Source organism: Protopterus annectens, chromosome 5.part1, assembly GCF_019279795.1.
Source record: "Protopterus annectens isolate FY-2018-M chromosome 5.part1, PAN1.0, whole genome shotgun sequence".
NCBI lineage: Eukaryota > Metazoa > Chordata > Ceratodontiformes > Protopteridae > Protopterus > Protopterus annectens.
Genome location: NC_056736.1, coordinates 736,327,372 through 736,355,047, shown reverse-complemented (window position 1 = coordinate 736,355,047; position 27,676 = coordinate 736,327,372). Strand labels below are relative to the sequence as shown.

The following is a 27,676-nucleotide window of genomic DNA, read 5'->3' as shown; positions in this document are numbered from 1 at the left end:
ACCATGTTCAGTCATAGCCTCACTTCAGGCTACTGAATGGTGCACAGTGACCGTTATCCCACTCCACAAAGGGGGCACCACCACGGACCCTGGGAACTACCGCCCCATTAGCCTGACGAGCCTGGTCTTAGAGCTTATAAACAAGGACATAGGTAACCTCCAAACTCTGGACCCCACTTAGTTTGGGTTTGTAAAAGGTAGGTCATGTCTCTTAAACCTGATTGACTTCTTTGAAGCAGTCACCAGAGCCATGGACGAGGGTAAGGTGATGCACACAGGCTATCTTGACCTCGCCAAGGCTTTCAACATCATCCCCCATTCTGGAATTAAAGATCAACTCACTAGACTGGGCATAAATCCCTATGTCACAAGATGGGTGGCCAACTGGCTCACTGACAGAACCCACACAGTGAAAGTAGCTGACCAGTGAGAAGTGGAGTACCACAAGGCTCAGTTTGGGTCCTCTCCTGTTTGGCATCTACTTCTCAGAAGTACAGGCTAATACAGCAGGTCTTTGGCTAACGAAGTTTGTAGACTACTGCAAACTAGGTGCCATAATAGAATCGCCTAATGATGTGGACATTCTACAAAGAGGCCTCACTGAGACTGATACTTGGTGTCAAAGTCATGGCCTCAAGCTCAATGCCAAGCATTGTCATCACTTTTGGTAAAAACTCTGTACCCATGAACTACCACATAGGCGGTAGCCTACTAAACACCGAAAGTGTGATAAGAGACTGTGGGACACAGGTGGACAGTAGTCTCTCCTTTGATAATCACATTGCCACAGTAGTCAGGAAATACTTCTACGTGGCACACCTCATCACAAAGGGGTTCACCTCCTGAAAAAAAGGGGTCATTGTTCCTCTCTACTCATCCCTCATCAGACTCATTATAGAGTACAACATCCATTTGCCATGTACCTAGTAAGACATCTACAACAACTAGAAAGGCCAGAGAAATACCTCACTAAGAGGACTACCGGCCTCAAACAGATGCCATATGCAGACCATTTCAAAAAACTCCAGCTCTACTCTGTCACTTATCGCCTACTCAGAGGTGACCTCTACCTAACATACAAAGCCATGTCAAACCCAGATGTGTTGGACATGCTACACTTAAAGAAACCCCAATCCCTCCAAGCCACATGCTCCAGGGACCTAAACCTTGCCACCACAATAAACAGAACATGCTGGAGGGTAGATTCCTGTCCGAGACTTCCCATGCTCTGGAACAGACTACCCATTGATGTCAAGCAAAGCTCCTCATTAGCCCTCTTTAAGAAAAATCTCAACAGTTGGATGGAAAATAGGAAATTCACCCCAGGGATCACTACTGTGGCTCTGCTAGACAGGGGTGCAGGAAAATAACTTTCTTGGGTGGCGAAAGCCAGGGAACTTTTTTGGATAGGCTTATATAGGCCTCAGGGCCAATAGCCTTGTACCTACCTATGAACCTATATCCAGTGGATTCATGAGTTTGTGTGCCCTCAGTTGAGGTCAACATTTCTGCACCCCTACTGAGAACAGCCTGTGGAGTGTTTCCTCATACCACCATAATCACCAGATAATCGGACTCCATTCGGAAGTCATTCTCCATGGCCTCTCCAGACTCTTCTTACATCAAATTGTTTGTACTTCAGGGTTTTCTAAAGCTGTTGTCTTCTTAAACTTTCCATACCTATCAGTCAGCTCCGGAGCCCTTCCCCAATGGCACTGCATGGAAGCTTCTTTCTTTACTTTAATGACTTTTCTCACTGTTAGTGTCCACCAAGTGAATCTTGGGCTATACCATGAACAAAGATTGACTAATGTTTGGCCATGACTCCTTGTTTTCACCTCAAGTACTATGCTCTTGAACACAGTCCATTCAGATCATACCTTCTTTGGGAGTATGAGAGAAGCTTTTCCAGCGGTGGGAGTCAAACACATCCCACAAAGAAGCATCTGCTAGTTATTTCCTAGATCACCCACATTACACACACAGTTTTCTTTTGTCTTTTCAGCCACTGATCTAGCCATCTAATCTAGCTCACTGCCAAGTGATGGTCAGTTGAAAGCCTGGCTCCTCTCTTGATCTGAGTGCCCAAAACATGTTGCTTTGTTTTTGATGGCATGCCTCATCATCAGACTTTAGCCCAAGGTGCTCGGATTGCAAATACGTTTATGAACAGCCCTGACTTTGAACCTAGTGATTGCAGTGGATATTCCATGGCCAGTACAGAAGCACAAGCCTTTTCTTCCAGTTGTACCTGTCATCCACCTTCCTCATGTGAGCATGGAAGCCTTTCAGTAGTCCAATGGACCAGAAGCTGGTGGACCTTCTCATGTGAGCATGGAAACCTTTCAGTAGTCCGGTGGATCAGAAGCTGGTGGTACCCTATACAGAACCACTCCTAAGGTGTTTGGAATGCAAAATACTATGAAGAGCTGATAAGTGAGCAAACAACAAACAGAATTTTACTAGTCAGGTGATCCTTTCATGTCTTAACACAAACCCCAATTCTGTTAAGCCAACCCAGGGCTTGTGAGTATCCATGTCCTTACTCAAGGGCTCTAAAAAGAACCAATTCCAGAGTTTCAGAAAGACCACCTGATGGAAAAGCCAGGTACCAGAACCAGAGCTGATTATATCAGTAGGATTGCCGGTAATTAAATGTTACTTTTTAGTGTGACACAAAAGCACTGCCCCCTTCCTTTGAAAAAAGGGGATACTGAGTGTCGCCAGAGCTATTTTGCCATTGTTATGGGTTCGCCTGTCATATTCTTTGCCAGTCCTGAGCTGTCACTTAATTGCCATTGACTGCAACTGGGCTACATGGGTGTCACCAGACACCCATCAGTGAAGACCACCACAGGCTTGGTTGTGAGAGTGAGCCTCAGTATAGCTGTTCTGAGGGAGATGCTATTTATTTTTTGAGCAAACCATCACAAGGGATCTTTTGTCTGTCCTGTCTTCTTAGACCAGTGTGGCAGTAGTGTGCTGCTGTGTCATCTATAAAACTTAAAAGTTAGTATGTGTGCACACGCTTTATCTGTAACATCAGTGTTTCACCTCTATGACATTATCAAGAAACTCAGATGGATTTCATTCAGTAACTGTCATTACTGAAGCTCAGTTCCTTTATGAAACACTTGTGCCTAGATAACTCTTCTGATAGCTTGAGTATCCTTCTCTGGTACATACCAGTGAGAAGCTTTAGGTCTTCAGAAAACCATTTTTTGTAGTCAGTAAGTAGTGCTGGGCACCATGGGGATTCTGGGATTGTTTGCTGTGTGGCTAGTCATTATGCTCAGCTATACCAGGAAACTGACAGCATTAAGAAAACTGCAATATTGCACTATAATTCTAATTTTCACTGTTGCTGTAAAAAATATTTTCTTTTCAGATTAGCGTATTTGTTTAAAAGTGGACCTTTTACAGCTCTTTCCAGTCATTGCAGTAAACCAGTGAGTCGAAGGGATGAATAAACACCTTTAAGACAGTTAATAAGACAAGAAAAAATAACAGTAGTAAAGCTACATATTTACAACTTAAATGACAGTAACAGTAATAATGTTCATCAAGCCCTAAATGTTGGGGCAATTACTAATATCTGAGGAAATGTCAAATATAGCTAATGAAATGTTAGTAGAAATATTTATAAAAAATTATCACTGTGTACAGTATCTACAGTATGGGTAAGTAATAGTACTAAGTAAGAGTGAAAAAGTGGTAGGAAATAAAATGGAGGGAAGACTAAATGTATTGGAAGGGAGAAAGATAAAATAACAAGAGAGCAAATCAGGTATGAAGAAATAGAACAACTAGATGTTTGGGTTAACAGAAAGAGCACCTAACAATGAAATCAAAGACATATTGAATAGATCAAAGTTTAGGAATAAAGGTTTAATGGTAGAATTGTTAAAAAAATGTTTGAGTAGGGAGATATTCCATCAGGTAATTGGATTTCAGCAAAGCTTTTGCATTAACTTCATTTTAGGGGTGCTTTTGTAAGTTGTGGTCAGAAATGAGGGTAAGATTGCACTCCTTTTAAAGAGACAGCAAAAGATTCATGAAGTGTTTTTTTAGGGGAGTGAAGGCAAGCAGGAAGGAGCTATGTTGTGTATAGTGAAGATTAAATTGACATGTTCATAGGGCAGGAGTGGACAAATGGGATCAATCATAAGAGGCAATGGAGATCGTAATGATTAGGTGATTAACAAGAAAAGTAAAGAATTCAAAATGTAAGAGTTTAAGCAATAGTGACCCAAGTAAAAATTTAAAATGTCGTTTTACTGGAAGCCATTTGGCTTCATAGTTTGACAATGTTGCTCAGTATTCAGAGACAGTACTGTGAATCTGCTTATTATTATTTGCTAATGCCTTGTAGTGTAATATGTTTTGAGGCTGCAGCTATAATAGGCAGATTGTATTCAAGTTGAGTTTGAAGCGCAATTTTCCCATTTGCAATCTTACCCATGGAAAAGAGAAAATGTGAAATTTTAGCATCCCAGAAAAGGAGTTTGTTAGTTTTTGTCTTGGTCTAATTGATATGGTGAAACATTAGTTTTTGATCTAGCCTAGAGACTGAAATATGTTATTTCTAATGAAGTCTAATTGTTGGCAGTTTTTGGAGACAGATGAAGGTTTCTGATGCATACCAGAAATAACTACATAAATAACATGCAGTTACTGACTTGTACTATCTAAAGTTGATTTGCATAATTTGGACGTCAAACCATTGTAGTTGGCATACAAAAATTATCTTACTGTATAAAGTTGATATCAAATACACACCCGTTTAGTGCATTTCTAGATAAGTGCAGTTGTTTTTCTTCTTGTTTACACATTTGTACAGTATACCGTAAATGTGGACACAAGCACTAGACATCCCCCGCAATTCAGTAATGCCTGCACTAAGTGTACACCTTTCTGAGTTTATGGATAACACAGGCATAACTCACACATTTCTCCTAATTATAGTTTTGCTGCTGATATTCTTGTAGCTTTAAATATTAACAGGGATTCATAAAGGTTACCAGAAAGTGTAGACTACATGTACACAGTGTAATCTTTCTGATTGACTAGAAAGCACAAACAATGTGATAAAAATGTTCTTGAATACATATTGTGTACACTTAGTGTACACTTTATTGAATCTGTTCCATCATCTTTGACTTCTGTCTTGCACATATAGTATATATTGTTCTCCATTGTACAGTATTTATAGATATGTGGATTTGATAGTATCTTTATTTTTCTGATCTTGTACGTTATTTTATAATTGTATCATTCTACCCCATTTCATCTCTACGCAGATTACCGTGGTATAGTGTTTTATCCTTTTATCTTCATTTGTCAAGTTTCATGCAGAAGTGTCATATCTACTCTTGTACTGATACCTTATGCTGTATTTATTGTTATACTATTAATGCATGTACTATACCATTTTCAGATGTATTGTTTACAAATTGTCCACTTTCTTTTTATGGCCATTTGGACATTAGAGCTGGTGTTTTGGTCTGGTCAACAAAATCAAACTGTAATATGTACGTGTGTGTGTGCGTGTGCAAGTGTATAACAAATAATGATTAACAAGCTAATGTAATCGTAGAAAAGAGATTGAGTATGCAAACGTTGAAACACACACTTAACTGATTGTACAAGTACAGAAAATATACAGATGTAACTTGGAAGCAGAACCACTCTGAAACTTGACAGCGGTCTAAACAAGCTCCACACTCCCTTTTAGCACACACACACCTACATAAACTCAAATATTCCAGGTTCAACATACACATTTTTGACCCATTATATTTTACACACACACACACACACACACACACACACACACACACACACACACACACACACACACACACACGCACTCCTGCAAACATATTTGTTTAGTTTTTTTTTTGTCTCTCTCTTTTTTTTTTTTTTTTTTGCTGTAGGCAAGCCTCCTGAACCCCCCATCTTCTGTGTGTTTGTATGTGTGGGAGGGAGGTGTCCCTCCCCATACACTTATCTCCATGGGCTCACTCACATACATACACACATGGACTGGTGGACTCACCAGTAACGCAACGGATTTTCTTCACCTGTTATCAACAAAGATATAGAAGAGGCTTAGAGTATGCTTAGATCTGCAGCTTTGCAATATAATTTGGCAAACAAGAGAGGGATCAGTTTCCCAGGTGTATTACTTTAGGTACGGTACAAATAGTAATTTGATAAAAAATATGTTGGGGAGACATTGGCATTTACTATCAAGTGACAGATTTTTTTTCAGTCGATAGTACCTGAAACCTGTATGGTGAGTTGTAGAAGAGGCAAAGGTTTATGAGAACATCTTCTCATTTTAATAAAAGACCCTCTAAAGATTATTTTAAAAACATAAACTATAAAGGAAGCAGTACAGTATGTGGAAAATGTACATATTATAATATATGATAACACAGGATTTTACATCTATTAATAATACAAAAATTTGTATCATTGAAGATTTTATGACTTGTAGTTTGGATTAGGTGGTTTATGTGGCTCTGTGCGACTGTCAAGCCTTTTACATGAAGCAGATTTCTTGTCCGTAGACACAGAGGCTTGTTGTGTACCTCAGTGATGTAAGGTACAGACATGGAATAATAGGTGCTTTGTGTAAACGTACTCACGCATGAAGATGCTAAATTCTCTTTTATAGGTATTTATTGCATGATAGGTGATATTTCCTTAGAACTGGAACAAATTTTTTTTAGATAAGTAGAAAAGATGGATTATCTTTTTATGAATTTTGTTTTTGCCGTGAATAAATGAAACAGTTTAATAAATCAGTGTTTAAGTGTGTAGATGCTTATTTTTAGTTGATATTTTCTGTTTATTGCTGACCGTGGTGAATATCAGTAGCAACATTTTCTTAAAAGCACTATTCATTAGAGCTGTTGACATTTTTGTGGATTTTATATATATTTGTGTGTGTTCATATATATGTGCATATACAGGTCTACTTCACTTGACTTAAAACTCATTTGACTGAAGATTTAGTATGTTGAAATTCAGCATCGTAAGCTGTCGGTGAAATGGGAGTCAGTCAAATGAGTTTTAGGTCAAGTGAAGTAGACCTGTATATACATATACATATACATATATGGCTTACCTTCAGTTCACCGAACATCCACTTCCCCAACACGCAGTTCACCGACACTTCAGATCACCGACATTCACAAAGCTGACGTTTCCCGTGAGGTAAGTAAACCCTTGGCCATCCCGAGGGAAGGAACTACCTTAAGACAGCTAAACCCACCGATGTGGGGGGTATGCCCTTCACCCCCCTTGCTAAATATACCAACTCCAAGAACGCACTACCGTGGGATTAAGGGGCAAAGTTCAAGTAGATGGCCAAACGGTTACTTACCACACAAGAAACGTCGGCTTTCTGGATGTCGGTGAACTGCGTGTCGGGGAAGTGGATGTTCGGTGAACTGAAGGTAACCCATATATATATATATATATATATATATATATATATATATATATATATATATATATATATATGGCTCCACTTGAAACCATCGAATGTTCAGAACATCGATGTTCAGAACATCGAAGGTTCAAAGTAGAAGTGCCAGGTAAGTAAAAATGTAAAGTTTTGGGTGTATATGCAGGGCAGCAAGGTGCTCTGCATGTTGTGTGTGCCATCTAAGTGTTGGCATTGTAGGTAGGGTACAGGAAATCTCCCATTTAGCGCTACCGCATATAGCGGTAAACGGGAGATTTCCCTTACCCCACTGTAGTGCGATCTCGGATTTGGAATATTAAAGTAGGGGGTGTGGGGGGTGCAGGGGGGGCAAAGCCCCCTCATAAAATAGTTTTTGAAAGTTTGTCTTTTTCTGTGGTTCACTTTGAATCTTCGATGTTCTGGTCTCGATGATCAGAACTTCGATGTTCTGAACATTTGATGGTTTCAAGTGGAACTATATATATATATATATATATATATATATATATATATATATGTGTGTGTGTGTGTGTGTGTTTGTATATACATATATTATGTGTGTGTTCCTATATATGTGTGTATACATATATTGTGTGCGTGTATATATGTGTGTGTGTATGTATATATATATATATATATATATATATATATCTATGGGTCTAGGACTATTCATTGAAAGCACATTTCACTGAAAGTCAAGTGACTGTGCACAAATCACTGAAAACTCAATTCACTGAAACACATTTCACTGAAAGTTATATATGGCCTTTTCCCCACTGTTGTGCGACCCTGGAGTTAGTATATATAGTAAGAGGGGTGTGGGTGGTGTAGGCCCCCCCCACATATTTTGGATATATATTAAGTTCAGAAAAGAGTAATTTATTGGAATTGCAAGTATCCATGTATATAGTTCAAAATATTTAAACTAGGTGGGGGGGGGGCTACACCCAGTGCAGTGCCCCCCCCACACCCCACTTACTATATATACTAACTCTAGGGTCGCACTACAGTGGGGGAAAAGGTCATATATAACTTTCAGTGAAATGTGTTTCAATGAATTGTGTTTTCAGTGAATTGAGCTTTCAGTGAAATGTGCTTTCAGTGAATAGTCCTAGACCTATATATATATATATATATATATATATATATATGTGTGTGTGTCTGTGCATATATTGTGCATGTGTGTATATATATATATATGTACATATATATATATATATATATATATATATATATATACACATATATATATATATATATATATATATATATATATACACACACACACACATTGTGGGTGTGTGTGATGTTTCATCCTTTGCTTTTACTTGTACTACTACTACAATATATAGATTCAGGGACTCAGTCATCAATTAACTGGAAGAAACATTGATTTCTGATTATTTTCATTTTTGATGCCTTGATAAAGAGAGGGATGCAAATACATGTTTGCAGATGTTTTTGTGCTTGTTCTTCTCTGTCTAGGTGGCTTATGTATGTATGTGCTGTATTTCCTGTTCCTTACTCAGTACCCAGCCCTGAAGGAGAGCAACAGAGGCTTCTTGTTAAGGTGAAAGCTTCTGATTACAAGTTCTGTTGCCTATTTATTATACATTGAAAAGGCCAGAATATGCTGATCTCTGGTGTTGTCTGACTTGTTTGCTTCAATGCTTTATTGTGTGCCATTCTAGTTTCTTGAGCCATTGTACTATTTCTTTTCAGAGGAAATTCACATATCTTCCATGCTCATTTCTCATTGGCCGGTATGTATCTGCTGTGTGGAATTTTATTTTGTATGAATGCACTAGGCTTATGACAGGTTACCTGTAGGCAAAAAAAAACATAGTCATAGACATATAATTGTAAGTAAACAGCTTAAATATTCAAGTCATATTTCGTGTTTGTATTTATAAAAGGTGATATATTGGTTCCACTAAGGCAGTCTTGTTCTTAGTTCAGTGCAGTAGAAGGATGCATGTAATATTATTAGCTAATTTATTTGGAATAAATGAGTTGTAAGTTCAAAGAAAAAAACATCTTTGAAAATATATGTGCAAATCACCCAAGTGCTAAGGCAGTAAATTACTGTCTGTTTTGTTGACAGATGCATACAGCAAATGCATTTACAGCTCAGACTGATACCTTTTTAATTAATCGCTGTGCTCAGAGTATTACTGTCTGTAATCCTACAGTTTAAACAGCTCAGCAATCACAGTGTTGGTATACTTCACTAGGAGTGAACCCCCAGTGTAGTGAAAAATATTAGTATGATATGAACTAGAATCTGCAAAAAAAGTAAAAAAGATTCTGTAATGCGTAATGAATGGTGAATAATTAATACTGCTGATTAAACTTTAACATGGATGCCTTGTTGCCAGTAAGAAAATGCTTTCATCACTTATGTGGAAAAAGTAATCTTTGCTAGATGTCAGAAATACATATGTGAGGACCATATTGTCGAATAATTAATTCTCTTTTAGATTGTATTTTGCGCTTCTTAGTCTGCATTACTGTAAAACTTGCACTGTGATTTATTCAGTTCTGCAGTCTGTAAATATTTTTTTGTAACAAGGTAGGAAAGCAAGCAGGTGGCCTCTCATTGTTAAGGTATTATAATGGCTGTGTGAAAAATCATAAAAACGCTAGCAGCTTGTCAAGAGATGATGGTTTCTTTTCTGTATAGACTTTGGCAGAACTTGTCACTACTTACTGTCTAAAGCTATATACAGTGAGACACCTACTGCCTCCTAAGTAAAATGAAATAGCAAATCTGAAGGAATGATTCATCACAGTTAAGTATATTATCCTCATGACACAGTTGAAGACAAACACTTGCAATTTTTTCCTTATGCAGGAGCCCTTCACTACATTTTTTCTCAATGCAAATGAAGGAAAATTTGATCATCCAGATCGGGCATTCTCATCAGTGGCAAGATCATGGCGAAACTGCCAGAGAGACACGTCTGACGTAAAGGTAAACTTTGTTAAAAATAGCTTAAAATGAAAGTGCATTATTATGACTTACTAAGCACTGTGCTTTTGTGTTGTAAAATAAAAACCCACCTAAGCATTCATAGCAGTGGTAAGCTCTCACTCCAGTATCTGTACGTGCATTTTTAGATTCATTAGCAAACATGATTCTTGAGGCCATGACCTGTAAAAACATTTTTTTAATACTGTAACTAAGCAATGCCACTCATATTCCTCACTTTTCATTATTTTCGTCCAGCACCGAAGGAATTTTTTTCTTGTGCAAACATTTCTGATTTAATTTATATCAAATAGTGCAGACATGAAGAAAGAAACAATAATGCTCCTCTCCTACTGCTAACTCAATATTTGGCCCTTTGCATGAAACACAGTGGGAATTGAATTTGACCTCAAAGTGTCATATTATTATAGCTCACCCAGCACTAGGTTTGCATTGCCCAGGGCAATTAATAAAGCATTAATGACAAGTCCCATTTTTAATGTAGGCTTTTCTGTATAGACACAGCTTTTACTTGACTGTGCCCGAGGATATAACCTAACAATAGGTTTTTGGATAAGCCTTATATACACTGACTATAAAGCAGCCCTAGAAGTAAGCTGATGGTAATTCTGCTGCCATTAATAATTCCGTAGTCATTAGTGATTCACTGAGCAGAATTTGAATGTTTAATGTAGGATGTACTTGAACTGAAATAATTGTGTGTGTAAAGTAAGTACTTCCTGTAACAGGAATATTATTGTGCACATTTGTTAATCCCACTGTAATAATTATATTAAACACATTAACTTTAGGTAAGTGTCTCAGTAAAGCTCTTCTCTCTTCTTAAGCTTGCATAACTGAACTAATAATTAAGACACCATCGACTATGGTTTCATTATATTTATGCAGATGTACTGGAAGGACATGTCACTATCAGTAATATCTTGCTTTTTCCTTTGATTTCTGTATGAAGCATCTGTGTACATGTATACTGAAAGGTTACCATCTGCCCCAGTTTTTGCAGGGCAGCCCTGATTTGCCCTGTCTAGGGAGATGAAAAAAAATGACAACGTTTAGTAGAACATGTTTCTAGTTTGCATTTAAAAGTTGTATAAAACCTAGATGCGGTATCAAAAACACCTTACTGTTGTATGAAACTGGAATCCACAAGAGTTCTGCAACGGTGAGTTTTCAGAAAATCAAATTAAAGCAGGTTCTTTGCATTGACTGTAGGTGTATGGACTGTTTTTTAGTATTTAAACTGCAAACAACTAGTAACGACACTGATGTAGACCTGTAGATACCAGATGGAAAACAATGCTCGTACTCGAGATGATTCACGATAATCCTTTATTCCACAAAAATAACTGGTTAAGCGCTTTCAACTGGTAACCCAGTCTTCCTCAGAACTGTTTTTTAATATTATTTATTTGTTAACTAGGTATTTTTTATAGGCACAAGTGTGTGTTTTCAGGTGCTATCCAGGACAGACCACTGTTTGGTTTAGAGATTTGATCATAGTCAAGCAGTAGGCAGGTGGAAACTGTTGGGAATTTATTTCTGTAGACCTTAGGTGGTATCCATACTGACTAGAGTAGATGTGACCATGACTACAGGGAACTTCCCCTTCTATTTTTCAGTTTAGGAGGAAGTGGGTGGCATCAGGAAAGAGTGAGGTAGAGGAAGAAGCGAGAGAGGAAGGGCATGAGGAGAGCTGCAAGCTGCAGCAGAGCAAATAGTCTGTGAAAAGATGTTGGAAATGGCATTTACAAATGAGGAGGCATCAACAAATTTGCCTGGTGTCGAGGTAGGTAGTAAGGAGAGAGTTGCAGTTCTTGCAGAAGGAGATTTGGAAGACTGTTTTTTGTCAACTGATGAGTGATGATGAGCCAGAGGACAGTGTTACCATTCCATGGTCGCAGGCTGCTGAACTAGTCCACGAAAGTGAAGGTGAAAAACAGAAGTTCAAAAAGTGTTGTGCAGTGGATAGGAGAGCAGCAAACACCAGCACAGTCACAGGACGTGAGAGAGGATGTCCTTATAAAGATAATGTATGCTGCAGTTGTGGCTGGTGTAGAGAGATGAACAGAGCAGAACATTAAACAGAAAAGAAAGCCTGCAGTAAATACCCCCCCCCCCCCAAGAAACAGACTCGTTCATTGACAGGTGTTTTATTTGGAACAAAAATAATTGAGCAATTAAGATTTAATATATTATGTATTTGCTCCTTAATTCATTTTGGACAGAAGCAGTTTTCTAATGTGACTTCTGAGACATTTGCATTAATGTTCACTAAAAAAAGCACAAAACACAACGGATAAATAAAAAAAGATCCAACCACGAATGAAGGCAGAATGACCTTTATGTACTATGTACAAGCGCTTTTGTCTGGACAAGACTTCATCAGATACAAAAACCACAGGTGCTTTTTCTGGGTAGCAAGTTTATTGAAAGGAATTATCCTTTAGATATGGTTTGTGACATATTGGCCGAGGTTTATGGTGAATGGGGCAAAAGATATAAGCCCCTGTTAGGTCAGCCATTTGTCGCTTCAGGGTCTCAGTGTAGAGGTGGGAAAGATTTCAGGGGGTCCTGTGTTACAGAGTTCACCACATTTTCAGATACTTTTACCAATATTATTAGTTCCAATTGGTGCATGTTAAAAAGTAATAAAGATCTTTTCGAGGCAGTAGGACCAAACCTATATTTACCTTCAGGACAGGAAGAAATTTTAAAAACGTTTTTGAACAGATTGACAACAATGCAAGATATTTCAATAAGAATACTTTTCCTTGTGGCAGTTGTAGTCAATGTTCTTACATCGTCAGTGATGCACACATCAGATTAAAGAATGGGCTCAATAGTTTTGTGAGATTCTGCAAGGGCAACTGCAGAACCAGGATGTTGGTTTATTTGGCGATATGTGGTGGTTGCCCTGCATTTTATGTAGGAAAAACCTAAAGGGCACTTAGAGATAGAATATATGAACACACATATGATATTAGGACAGCCAAGGAAAGCAGTGCACTTTTTAAACATTCTGAGACATGTGCTTCTTTTTCTGGTTACAAATTTGGCATCATTGAAGTTGTTAGAGATAATGTCAGAGGGGGAGATTGTAAAAATATTTTATTAAATAAAGAACTCAAATGGCAACTTAGGCTGAGGGCACATATTGCTCCTGGTCTTAATGAATATATTAGTATTAAACCAGTTTTGCTAGCCAAAGCAGCTAGGGTTTAATATGAATTTTATTGCAGAAATAATTGTTTTTTTTACTCATGTTCATGTTTTTGGTTAAAAGCATTTAACATTAGTATATTTATATATATGTATATCTTTTATGTGTGTGTTTCTTTAAAAGTTTAATTGAGTGTTTTATGAGGCATTATATAAGTTTTTTGTAGCAACTGTGTTTTTTGTATCTGATGAAGTCTTGTCCAGACGAAAGCGCTTGTACATAGTACATAAAGGTCATTCTGTCTTAATTCGTGGTTGGATCTTTTTTTATTTATACATTTGCATTAATGGACAAATGTTTGTACGCAGTTGACTCAAAGAGGCAGGAATATTATTGGCATGTGTATGTGTTTCAGGCAGTTATTCCAGTGTGAGGAGAGGCTTAACAGTTTATTTTAGATCTGATGACCTAGAGCAAGAGGACATTCAGGACTATTTATATGTCTGTGTACTCTATGGACAGATTATATGATGAAAGGAAAATTTGCACTGGGGGATGAGGAATAAGTATAACATTGCAAGAAAATGAAAATAATGTGACTCCATAAGTATACCACTGCAAGAAAATGAAAATACTGTGACTCCATAAGTATACCACTGCAAGAAAATGAAAATACTGTGACTCCATAAGTATACCACTGCAAGAAAATGAAAATACTGTGACTCCATAAGTATAACACTGCAAGAAAATGAAAATACTGTGACTCCATAAGTATACCACTGCAAGAAAATGAAAATACTGTGACTCCATAAGTATACCACTGCAAGAAAATGAAAATACTGTGACTCCATAAGTATACCACTGCAAGAAAATGAAAATACTGTGACTCCATAAGTATACCACTGCAAGAAAATGAAAATACTGTGACTCCATAAGTATAACATTGCAAGAAAATGAAAATACTGTGACTCCATAAGTATACCACTGCAAGAAAATGAAAATACTGTGACTCCATAAGTATACCACTGCAAGAAAATGAAAATACTGTGACTCCATAAGTATAACATTGCAAGAAAATGAAAATACTGTGACTCCATAAGTATAACACTGCAAGAAAATGAAAATACTGTGACTCCATAAGTATACTACTGCAAGAAAATGAAAATACTGTGACTCCATAAGTATACTACTGCAAGAAAATGAAAATACTGTGACTCCATAAGTATAACACTGCAAGAAAATAAAAATACTGTGACTCCATAAGTATAACACTGCAAGAAAATGAAAATACTGTGACTCCATAAGTATACCACTGCAAGAAAATGAAAATACTGACTCCTATTCCATACTTACGGAAATCAAAGGAACTGTTATCAAATTCAGAACAGCCTGTTTTTGTGCTGCAGAAGATCATTTGATTAATGAATGTAAAAAAAAAAGGTGATGTAATGTTTGTGGACAGGTAGACCATACAGTTAAAAATTGTAAGCTATATTGTAGGTATTGCAAATCTAATGAACATTGTTGAAACAAGTGTTAAGAAGAGTAAACATGTTGACAATGAAAATATGAAACAAATTGTGCAAGCTTAGTTAACCGATGAAGCAGTATTACCTGGTCACAATGAAGAGGGTGAGGGGGAAGAAGATGTTTCTGTAGATGATGGAGTAAATGAAAAAGAATGCAGATTGCAGGAAAAAATATTTAAAAAATCTAAAGAATCAGAAAAGGTAAAACAAACAGAATTAAAGATGTTACTGTAGGAAATCAAGTTACAGAATGAACAAAATGGCTTGATGCACAAAGGTAAAGGATATTTTTCAGATATTTTCTTTAATGTAAACAATATGAGAAAGCATACGAATTGATGTGGAACGAAAGTGTAAGCAAAGTATGACATAATATGTTTATTGGATACACATTTAAATACCAAAAAGAAGAAAGAACAGTTAAAGCAAGTATGGGGAGGGAAGAGCATAAGCTGAATAAGTAATGGTTTATATTTTGAAATCATAATATTATATAAAGTGAATTATATTACATTGTATGAAGTCACTGTTTGCTCAGGAAGGTTAATGATATTGGATTGTTGCATTAAAAGACATTAATACGGTTTTTGGTAATATATGTGTTTGCATTAGATGCTAAAATAACAGAACCTTTGCAAGAATTAATATAGCAATAACCCATGTCTGGGTGTGGGTAATGCTAGATTTACCCACATTTGGCGTGGTTTGGTCACAAGGGCGAAGCCCGAGTGACCAAACAAAGCCAACCCTGTGTAAATCCAGCATTATCCACACCCAGCCGTGGGTTATTTATATTATACAATGTTGTTAGGTTTGTGTTGTGTTATGTTTGTGTTATTATTTAGATTTTTGTTTGCTTTACTTTGTATTCTCCCACTTTTTGTGAGATAAAATAGTCCACGCTTTGATATAGTTTACTAACTGGCACTGCATAAATGTGTTGTCTGTCCAAACACCTGCAAGATATAGCATTGTTTCATTAAAAGATTGAGAATAGATCATTGTGTAAATGTGATTCTCCCCATTTATCTACAGCTGTATTTCCTAATAACAGCAAATGTATTTTCTAAACATAGTGAGTACTAGGTCAGCAGGCAGACTGTTTACCTTATATGTGAAAATGAAGCAGGACATCCTGCTGCGAACATCATCTCTTAAACTAGCCTAAACAAGACTTCAATTGAACTACAAATTTATAAAAGTCTGTTTTTTAAAACAGCAACAAAATAATCGAAAATACTGCCCCTTGGAGAACCTATTTCCACCCCACTGCGCTAGGTACAAGAGAATGCATGGTCATTGGGCAGCACATTGCGTTACACACAGACTGCATCCTACCTCCCCATGACTGCAGCAAGCGATGACAGTCACTGATGGTGTGGCTACTAGTGCCAGAGAGTGAAGTTTCAGGAAGGTCGTTCAGTGTTGTGCTTAATCTTTCAGCTGAGAGAACAGTAGCAGCAGTAGCAAAGGTCAGCAGCACCAACAATCTCCACAGCAATCCACCGGTTAGCCCATCAGCCGGGAAGCGTGTGTGCTCCAGGAAGTCATCGGTTAGTCTGTCTATGTGTTGTTTTGTTTTTTCGGTTACTTTCAGAGTATCTTGTAAAGACAGGTTAGGAATGATACCGACAGGTGGAGTGAGGCCTACCGGCATTTTGCACAGTGCTGGAGACTGAAAGGTTGTCATTTGATGTTACTTGACTTTACACTGCGAATTGCGACTGGCTGATACAGCTCAGAAAAGTTTGCTTCTCTTACAGCAAGCTTAGAACAATATAAGTCTAAAGGTATTTAAACTGCAGTAAAGTAGAAATCATTATTGCCTGGGTCCCTTTTACTTCTGTCTTAAAGAGTTGTATGTTGTATTATACAATGTCATGTTTGAAAAGAAAGGCAGGGCTGCATGATTTCTTAGTGGCCAGACTTGTAACTTAGATTAATGTGCACGCTGGTTGGATTGGCCAATCAACGTGCACATTTCTCGCCTTTTCGGACATGACATTGCATAATATATATTTATACACATACACACACACATGTATACATACACACATTTGAATGTTAACATACATGTAGAGATTTGAGGAGATTTCATTGCAACATTATGGGAAGAGAAATTAAGGTAAAGAATATTTTTTTTTACATTTTCAGCTAATGATAGGTCAGGAACATGAATATATAATGGAGAAGATGAAGATAGGAGGTGTCATTTTATATTCAGAATGACATTATCATCGAAGAAGGCAAGGAATGTAGAGACTAAGTACTGCTCAAAATTATGGGTGTTAAGTTGAAAGGGAGATACTACTTACAGAAGAGTTACAAATGATTAGTAGGTTGATTACAAAAGAAAGTATGTCTGTATACAAGGGACACATTTTTAAGGCAAAGTATGTTGTTAAAGCTAGAAATAAAGAGATTAATCCTTTTTAAAGTTAGCAAATAAAATATGATGAACATGTTTTTTAAGCTGTATATGAAAAGGAACAGATTATACAGGGTGTAGAATGAGGGTAAAACATTTCTAAAGAAACAAAGAATATAATACTAGGCAGAGAAATTACTACTGAGTAGATAAAAAAATAATAATAAAGATATGAAGGATGGAGTCTGTACAAATGGATGTTGGTATCTTTTACACATTTTACAGAAAATGAGAAAGGAAGACCTAAAATATATATGCAAGTGGATGAATTGAGCCATACGATCATGAGAAATGTATACAGGTATTAGACCTATTTTCAGGAGGGGTGATAAATTATTAATTAATTGCAGACCCACATCAGTATGTATTGTGGACTATAAAACAGTCTTGATGATTTTTTCAAGCAAGGTTTAACAATGTCATAACAGGTAATCGGTAATGGAGTATGTGGGATGAAATGATAGTAGATACATGTTGCTTATAGTTAAAGAAGTAATAAGCACAAAACCAAGCTGAAGTTAAATCACTTCAGTTGACATTAAAAAACCATATGATAATATGAACCAGATTCCAAAGTGTAAGTGACTTACTCAAGTCTAAGTCCCATTTATAAAGTAGGCTTTCACTGGGCGATGAGATTCCAGAAGACTTGCTCTCAATATAAATGACTTACTCCATTGTAGTATTCTTTCGGATATAGGGCAAGCTTACACTGGAATAAATCAGTCACACTGAGAGCAATCTTTTGTAATCGGGTCCCAAATGTCATAATCGGTTATGGAATATTTTAAGACAGTATAATATTACAGATAAAGTTATGAATATTTTGAAAAGTTATTTATTAAGATACAACTGCAAAGATGTTAGTAAAAGGTTGGTTAAGCTAAGTGATTGGAGTTAAAATTGGGCAACAAGGATGCCCCATGAGTCCTATACTTATTAATTTGGTAATAAATGCTGTTAAAGAAAAATACCACTGAAATAACTGAGGCAAATTTGGTTTACTGGGACTTAATGAAATTACCAGTAATGATATGTTATGCAGATGATACTGTTATAATAGTAAAAAATAACATTTGGATAAGGATTTATGATTTCTTCTGAGGATGGTTGGATGAGATTTAAGGTGAGAAATAAGTAAATGATTTGAAGAAATGAATAACATAGGTGTTATATATTTTAATGGGCATAATACTGAAGTATTAGTCATTAAATTTGGAGACATTTGTGAAAGATTTAACCATTTCATGAAAATCATATAACTTATCTTTTCAGAAAACAAATGTTCTTCTTACATTTAGTAATGTAAGAAAAGCTAGGCAATTTAAGTCAAGTATTTATGTTTTCAGAATGGCATGAAAAGAATCTGTTAGAAGCTGTTTTTCATACAGTTTAGAGTTCTAGATTAAAGGTTTACCTTTAAAACCGTGAATCACAGTGGTTCGAGTGCTTATATGAGCAACTCAAAACCATGAAACTGAAAATGTCGACAGCCCTTAATATTCGAAAAACAGCAAATCGAAAAGCAGATTCGCTGTTTTTCAAACATTAATGTCGAAGAAAAAAAAAAGTGTAAAGCAGGGGGGCAAGCCACCCTGCACACCCCCCATGTGGGGGGCTGTGCTGCCCCACACCCCCTACTTTATTATTCTAACTCCGAGATCACACTACAGTGGGGAAAGGAACCATTTCCCTATCCCCAATATAGTGCAGTCACCCCCAGAATGTCGAATGTGCAATGAGCGAATCTCACTGTGCATTCGCTCATTACACATTCAAACCTTTTTCCGTTCGGCATTTGCAAGCTTTGCAGACTGCCTTTCGGAAATGTTCTGTTCGCTCTTGTGCACTATGTACATTTAAAGGTAAACCAGATTAAATTGTACAAAAAGAGATATAGTAAGCAATACCGATAATAGATGGGGGATTGGGTTTAATAATTTGTGTAATTTTGGGGCTCATTACATTTATTTTGGACATGGAATGTTATCCAAAATGAAGTAGTAATGTAACTAAAATGCTAAGTGTAAAATATAAACACCTCTTCAAATTGATACAATCCATAAAGTGGAGAATGAAGAAACTGAAATGGATGCTATTAAATATATGAATAAAATAAAAGAATGGAAAAGTTAAATAATGGAAGTAATAAAAAACAGAAGAAGTTGGTATGAAAACATTATGGGTGAATGTTACAGAATTCATGGAATACAAAGCAGAGACTGATAATTAATACATTTCCATTAAAGTCATCTATGAAGTACAAGCAGTTATCTGAATTGTTATATGTGCAACAAGAAACAGTTCAGCATGGTATTTTAAAGGGGAAGGAGTAAAAAAAATCTGGACAGCAGTGGAGATAAATGTAATAGTAAAAAAATAATATGTAAATGATTTTATGTTTATCAGTTTTTAACCGGGTTAGTTCCACTAGGCTAGTAACCTCTTTTCAGGGGAGACTTGATGTGGTATTTTATACCACAAGGGGAAATTCGGCCAGGGCATCAGGGAAATTCACCAGCTCTTTTGGGTAGGTGCCATGGGATTTTTTTATATCCATTTCAGCTACTACCAGCTCAAGCAGCATGAGCCTCAGTTTACTGTCTGTCTCATACTGCATTGTAGTGTTAGCAGTCAATATGCATGGTGTGGGAATAGAACCCACAGCCTTCTGCACCTTGTTGCATCACTGACAATTGTATGATTTTTTTTTTTTTTATAAAGGAGATGAAAAAGATAAGTGGGATATAATGAATAAAGAATTATTTGTTTACATTTGTTATGTTTGGTTTGCTACTTCCAGTGAAGTGATGTATAATAAATATAGGATGAATATGAAGTAAGTCGAAAGGCAGAAAAGGTGGGGATGATGAGGAATATAAAGTTTGTGTTTGACCTTATATGCTTTTGCATGTTTTAAAAAGGGCGAAGGACTATTTTTTGGTTTAGGAATGGTAGTCCTTTAGGATTGATACCCAGTACTTTAATATATGTATAATAGATTGTTACCCAGGTAGGACACCAAGTTTTAGTTGTCGGATTGTGTTCCGCTATTCTCAGTATTCTATTAGTGTTGATAATTAAGTAATAGGTTTCAAAATCTGGAAGGCCTAGTCCTCCTCTATTTTTGGGAAGTGTTAATTTAGAATAGGAGATCCTGTTTTTTTGGGGTTCCCAAATGAACTTTGCAAGCAAGGTGTGCATCTGTTTAAAAAATTTGTTGTGTATAATTATCTTTGATGTCATAAATATATATAACAATCTGGGTAGAATATTCATTTTAATTATTGAAACTTTAGCCAGGAATGGTAGTTTTAGATTACTCCATCTTTTGCAGTCTTGTGTAATGTTTTGCCATTTTAGGGTTATGTTATTTTGGTAATGATCCTTGTTATTTTTGGAAAATGTGACACCCAGATATATAATTTCGTCTTTAGTTTTAATTTTGCCTAATAGTGATAAAAGTAAGAAAGGTTTGGGTGGTTTTAAGGGGAAGATATTGGTTTTGTTAAGGTTTAATTGGTAGTTAGACATAGTCGAGAAGTGTTCAGTTGCAGCTAATGTTTTATTTATGTCTGAGTTTGGTGTAGTGCAGTATATGTTCAAAACGTCTGCATCAGCCTAACACAAAAACTCTTTCAATCTTTGAACCTCGCACAAGCCATGAAAATGCTACAACCCCTCCATAAAAACCCAAATTTAAAAATAAACAAATGCTGAATCTGGACCCTTACCACTGATTAATAGATAAAACTATCCAAGATATAGATCCATATTTTAATTGCTCGATACAGGAAATGAGGAATAACTTAATCCTTCCCAAATCATACACAGTGATCCTAATACAAATTAAAGAATTGTGTTCCAGTTACCTCCAAAACACTAATATAACTAACAATGACATAGAAGTCTGTAACCTACTCTGGAAAAAAATATCCTTTCAACAAAGAAAGCCACTACAAATTCATGCAAAACAATAAATGACACTAAATTCCAGAGGGATCCCCTTTTCTCGAACTACTGGAGAACAATGAATCCATCTATAGAAAACCAGCAAATTACTCAAGCAATTAACCTAACACTAAAGACCATACCTCTCCAAAAACTGGCCTACACTCGTTCATGATTAATAACACATATTTCACACCTGTATTCCTACATTAACTTAATGCATCGAGATCACCATTCTGTCCACACTGTAAAGATCAAACAGCTGACTTACTTCACATATTTTGGAGCTGCAAATGTGTCTACAAACTTTGGAATTCTCTTAAATTATAATTACAAAAAAATAGACTATCAGACGTCTACATTAACATGGGACTTTACTATACTACACATTCTCCCAATCAACATTCCAATGAAACAAGCCACCACACTGGTCACAATTTTTCTCCTAATGAAACTATATATAGTGTTTAAGTGGCTTGACTCAAGTAGTATCTCTTGGGAGGGATTCAGACAGCTAGCCATAAAACATCTATTGGGCCACAAAATAGTAATGGATAAAAAAGACAAAAATACAAGATGTAGGGAAATATGGGAACAAGCTTATAGCATTATACTAGTATGAGCCGTCACAGAGACACTTAGAAGTATACCATAATGGAATTTAGAACAACACACATAATCTACCACTCAAAATATTTTATGGTTTTGATTTACAAATATATGTACTGTTGTTATTCCTAAACGACTTAGCTGTGAAAGCATCTATGTATATAGTGTCGATAATTTTGTTGATTGACCTGTATCTTATGGTATGAATCTCAATGGATAACAATGTACTTATGGTCATGCTTGTCAGTTATATTTGTTATATGACTCATATTAATAGAAAATGAAAAATAAAAATTATTGAAAAAAAAAGGGAGAAGGACACTTGCAATTTGTTTTGTTGATGAACTCCTTGGATAAGCACAGTGGGGTCTTTTACTTCCACCTGAGTTACTACCAACTCAGGCAGATGGGACCTCAGTTTAAAATTTCACCCAAAGGCTGCCACACTGAGGAGTGCAGCATCCCTTTTTGCTGCACTGCTATGTCAAGAATGGAAAAATTAATCCAAACAGCTGGTGTGGAAGTAGAACCCACAGTCTTTTGATTTTTTCAAGTATCAAAGGCTGGAAAAATTAGCCTAATTTGGGTATATGAAAATGTGGGCAACTCTTATTGAGAATTCATAGTGAAACATTCATGAATGGAATACAAGTTTTGAAAACAAATGAGAGCTCATTCCCTACTTTTCAGTCTAATAACGTGGTCCAAGTCAGAGTGTTCTCTGACATTGCCATAGTAGTTTAAACTGTTATAAGATAATTATTGTCATCATAAACCTAATGACCTCATTCATACACAAGGTGCAGAGCAAACAGAATTCTTGACACTTCATCTAGTGGCCATCAATGGATTCTTGGAATGTTACTTATATTATCTAGGTGATATTTTAAATTGTGTCCTGTGTTCCACTTTGAAATGCCCAACCTACTGTTAGGTTAATAAATAACATAAATCATCTCTTATGACTTTTTGTGCTGTAGGAATAGAGAACTTTGCTAACTTTTTACTGTATATCTAAACAGCTTGACACATACTGGTGAATTCACTCATAAACTACCTTATTGTTAACTGTAAATGGAATTATTTTTCTGTTTATTCATTTGTTTCTTATAAAAGTATTGCTATTACTGTGCATTTTCGTAGTTTTCCTTCCCATGATTATTTAACGTCAGGCCTCCTGCTGCTTGATTGGCCCATTCATTCTCCATGGATGATAGCCGAAAGTTGAGGTCAAGACTCGGGCAGCCATCAGGATTATCTGTTAGTAGTTAGCCCCAGCAGCTGACATGCACTGTCACAGATAAAAGAGCCTGCAGTGCCTTTTGCCTGATCATGATTGCTCCTTCACATTTCTGATGAAGGCTACCGTGAAAATTGGCTTGGTAAAGACAAGTTCATTTCCCTGGTCTGTATGCTGCATGCAGTGCACCTGTTCTTTATTATGTGCCAAGGTTATGCTTTCTCCTGTAATGGATGAGCAGGTGTTGGTCGATCATTCTTCCTCTTCTTCACAGGTCCTTCTAGCACCTTGTTTGCTAGTCAGTCCATGGACCTGTGGGTTCCAGACAGGGCTTAATCCCGTTAAGCTATAGAACCAGTGCTGTCATTTTATAGCTATTATTCTTTTGCCTAATGTACTTATTTATTTGCCTGATTTGTCAGTCCATTTATTAACGTGTTGTTTGTCATCTGACTTAATTATATGTTAGAGGCACCAAGACCATCTTAGTTGCTCATTTGTATGTCCATTTCTAAGTACACCCCTGCTTTGTTAGGATTACAAGCTAGTGTGCCTGCCAGTACACATCCTGTATTATGGGTTTAATTTTCTTTTTGATGTTACGTAATAATCTGCTGCATCTTATATCTGATGATAACCCTAGCTAAGCATTTCTTTGGTAGTCTACACAAAGTTTGTGCCCATGCTTTTAACTTGTAGTACATCTTAAAATTGGTCTGTTTTATTCTAACTATTTCCTAGACTAGCGGGTAAAATGAAATTCATGTAGTTGCTTCCTGTTCTGTATGTTAGTACTTCAGGTTTATATAGGAAACTGGCTGAGCATATGATGATTCTAATATTTGAAATGTATGCATATGCAAGAAATTCCATTCTGTTGGATGCCTTAGGCCCAAACATACATAAAAATCTGTTACATTGTAACTGAGAAAATCTGAATCTTTGGCAGACTTGGGTTTAGGTAAGGGGCAAGATAATTCGGTGATTGTGCCATCATGTTTTTAAAGAGCGAAATGTAGAAGGCTTTAAATGATAGATGATCATTTTACTTGGAGGCATGCAGTGTATGTCACAAAATTAAGTTCATAAATTAGTTAATGTCATTTTACATATGTGGGTACTTTAATCGCAATATTTGTTAACTGGGTTGGAGAACTAGTCCTTTTTTAACCCTTTTCAGTCACAGCTCAGGCAACAAATCAAGGTTGTGTGTGTGTGTGTGTACATGTATGTATACATATATGGATAATTTGGTATAGCCAGGCAACTAGCATGTTTCTGAGAGGAAGGCATTGTACTTGGAGAAAACCTGTACAGACATAAGGAGGAAATATAAGGTTACACACACTTTGAATGACCAAAGGTCAGCATTGAACCCCGAAAGCTGGAGATCTTACTGTTAGTCACAATGCTGCCTCATCTGACAGAGTAGAGGATTTGGGCAACTTTCAAGATGCCTTTCAGTTTCTAGTCCTAGATATATACATACCAGAAACAATAACATCTGAACAATAAAAGACAGTATGCAATTTCTTTCCCTGCACAAATGTAGACTGGTTAATGTTCACTGTTGTTGAGTTTCTGTTTCTGATATTATCCTCTGTATAGTGCATATCCATAAAGTGTAAGGTTGTCTTTTTGTACAGGTAGGTATCAGTCATTGATTAATTTGGATTTCTGACCTCTGGTTTACATCCCTTAGTTTCTAGAATGGATTTCTTATACATGTATTGTTCATAGGAATAGTGGATGGGGGGGGGGGGTGTAGGAGGACAGACAGCTAGTATAAGGCGGCTGTTTGGGCTTTGCCTGTTTTTTAACACTGTAAGTCTTTAGACCATTTGGTACTGAGCATACCGGTGGTTTTGATGGTAACTGGAACAGTGTAACTTATACTGCAGTAGTATGAGACGGACATTAACCATAAGTCCTTAAGTTACAAACTATGGTCAGACCATGTTCTCAGGAATACAGCTGTCCACATCCTGCCATGTATTTACAGCATAGCTGCGCGACTAGAATAAAGAAAGGAAATGTGGACTGCAGTGAGAATGTCTATAGTTAAAGAATGTGGTGAGTTCACATCATGATGGAGCAGTGAGGACTGCAAGGTGTGCTGTTTGGATCTGTCTGAAGGCGAGTTCTGTTTTGTAACATGTTCCAGAGGAAGCCCTGCCTCGCATATAATATTGGTCAAAGAAGGGTATTGTGTAGTTATTGTAATGGTTAGCTGCAGGAACACCACAAACTGATCACATGCCAGTAAAAACAATTTCATAGTTTGAAGACTCACCTGAATTACACTCGCCTGTGATTCACATAATGTATGCATAAACTATTAAATATGAAGCACTGTTTTTGGAGAGTTAAGTCTCTCCCTCCCCTAATATGCGCGTGCGCACACGCACATACACACACACACACACACACACACACACACACACACACACACACTTCCTTATTTTGTTGTTCTTATTTCCAAGGTCAGTAGAGTCAGAGAACAGGTTCAGATAGACACAAATATTCAGATAACTATGACAAAGCCCCCCCCAAAAAAAAAAAAATAGCACAGCACGAATGGTTGTGCCACATAAAGAGCACTTGACAGTGTTAAGCCCATTTACAGCCTTGTATACCTTCACAGAGCACCTGACAAGCACAGACATACTTAACTCTTGACAGTGTCTGATTGAGTCTGCTTTGTTTCATTGAAATCTAATTTCACTGAATTTCAATTCACACTGACCAAATTGCTGAAAGCTCAAATTACGGAAAACTCATTTCACCGAATCTCATTTCACTGAAGTGAAGTACTGGCACTGTGTAGAGTACTGTAAGGCAAGTAAAAGCTATATGCCATTTTCCCCCACTGTAGTGTGATCCTGGAGTTAATATATATGATGTGGGGGGGGGGCATAGCCCCCCACTTAGTTTGGGTATATATTGTCTTCTGGAAAGAGTTGATCATTGGTGTTGTAAGTATGCATGTCTATAGTTTAAAATGTATTGTTTTGAAGCTTTCGGTGAAATATAATATAAAACCAAACTAGGTGGGCGGCTATGACCCCATACCCCCCAGTGTGGGGGGCTGTGCCCCCCCCACAAACCCTGTAACTAAACCAAACTAGGTGGGCGGCTACGACCCCATACCCCCCAGTGTGGAGGGCTGTGCCCCCCCACAAACCCTGTAACTATATATACTAACTCCAGGATTGCACTACAGTGGAGAAAAGGGCATATACCTTTTACTTGCCTTACAGTACTCTACACAGTGCCAGTACTTCATTTCAGTGAAATGAGATTCATGAACTGAGTTTTCAGTAATTTGAGCTTTCAACGATTTGGTTAGGGTGAATTCAAATTCAGTGAAATAAGCTTTCAGTGAAACAAAGTAGACCCATCTGATTCATGGATGTAGGTTAGTTTAATGAAAACAAAGTAAAAGACCCCCCCCCCCCAAAAAAAAAAACAACGTGAGCATCAGGGAATCATATTTTTGACAAGCAACATTATTAAAAATAGAACTCACAAATCAGTAAACAAAAGAAAATAGTGCTTAATGTGGAGGGGCCAAAACCTTCCACACTTCCCCATATAGGGTGTCTGCACCCCTGCATCCTGCAACATATCATAATCAGTTGTGAGTTCTTTGCTTGCTGGAAGAAAGAGACATTTCCTCCATCACTGCAGTGAGTAGCATCTGTCTGTAGGGTACAGCACACTAGTTATACACTGATACAGACTTCGCTCATCCAGCACTTCATATTTCAGTCCTGTACCTTCAGGTTTCTGCAGTCACAGAATATTTACCCAGTATCACTTCACTTTTTATTTATTTATTTTTATTTATTTGCAGTTGGTTTACCAGGATAGTCCATTGGGCCAAAATGAACCCGTTTTCAATGGAGTCCTGGGGAGAAAAGCTCCATAACAATCTCAATACAGTAGGTTATTAATGATAGTTATACAATGCAAAAAGTTCAAGCAAATAATTACAAAAACTAAAAAAAATACAACAAATTACACTTGTGTAATCAGTCACACAAGTAATGCCAAGCATCCATTTGTAGTTGCAGTGCATTTGGAGAAAGAGCACATGCAGTGTAGGGTACGAATCCAGTTTACAGATGATTTTGGAAGGAATGATTAACTTAATAGTTAAGGTGCTTACTTCACACATATAGGGTATAGGGTTTGATTCTCAACTTTGAGGGAAATTGGCCAGGCATAAAATGACACACGAGGACAACTAGCCTAGTAATTGTCTATGAACCTATTATGTGAAATTTC

At 36.9% G+C, this 27,676-nt stretch overlaps 1 protein-coding gene across 1 annotated transcript in view; it reads left to right on the top strand.

Annotated features, from left to right (window-relative positions):
- NBEA (neurobeachin) overlaps window positions 1–27,676 on the top strand; it is a 4,581,458-nt gene that overhangs the window by 4,060,330 nt on the left and 493,452 nt on the right. Inside the window, exon 53 of the mRNA XM_044072852.1 lies at window positions 10,332–10,451. Within this exon, the coding sequence (XP_043928787.1) occupies window positions 10,332–10,451 (120 nt within the window). The remainder of the gene's footprint in view (window positions 1–10,331; window positions 10,452–27,676) is intronic.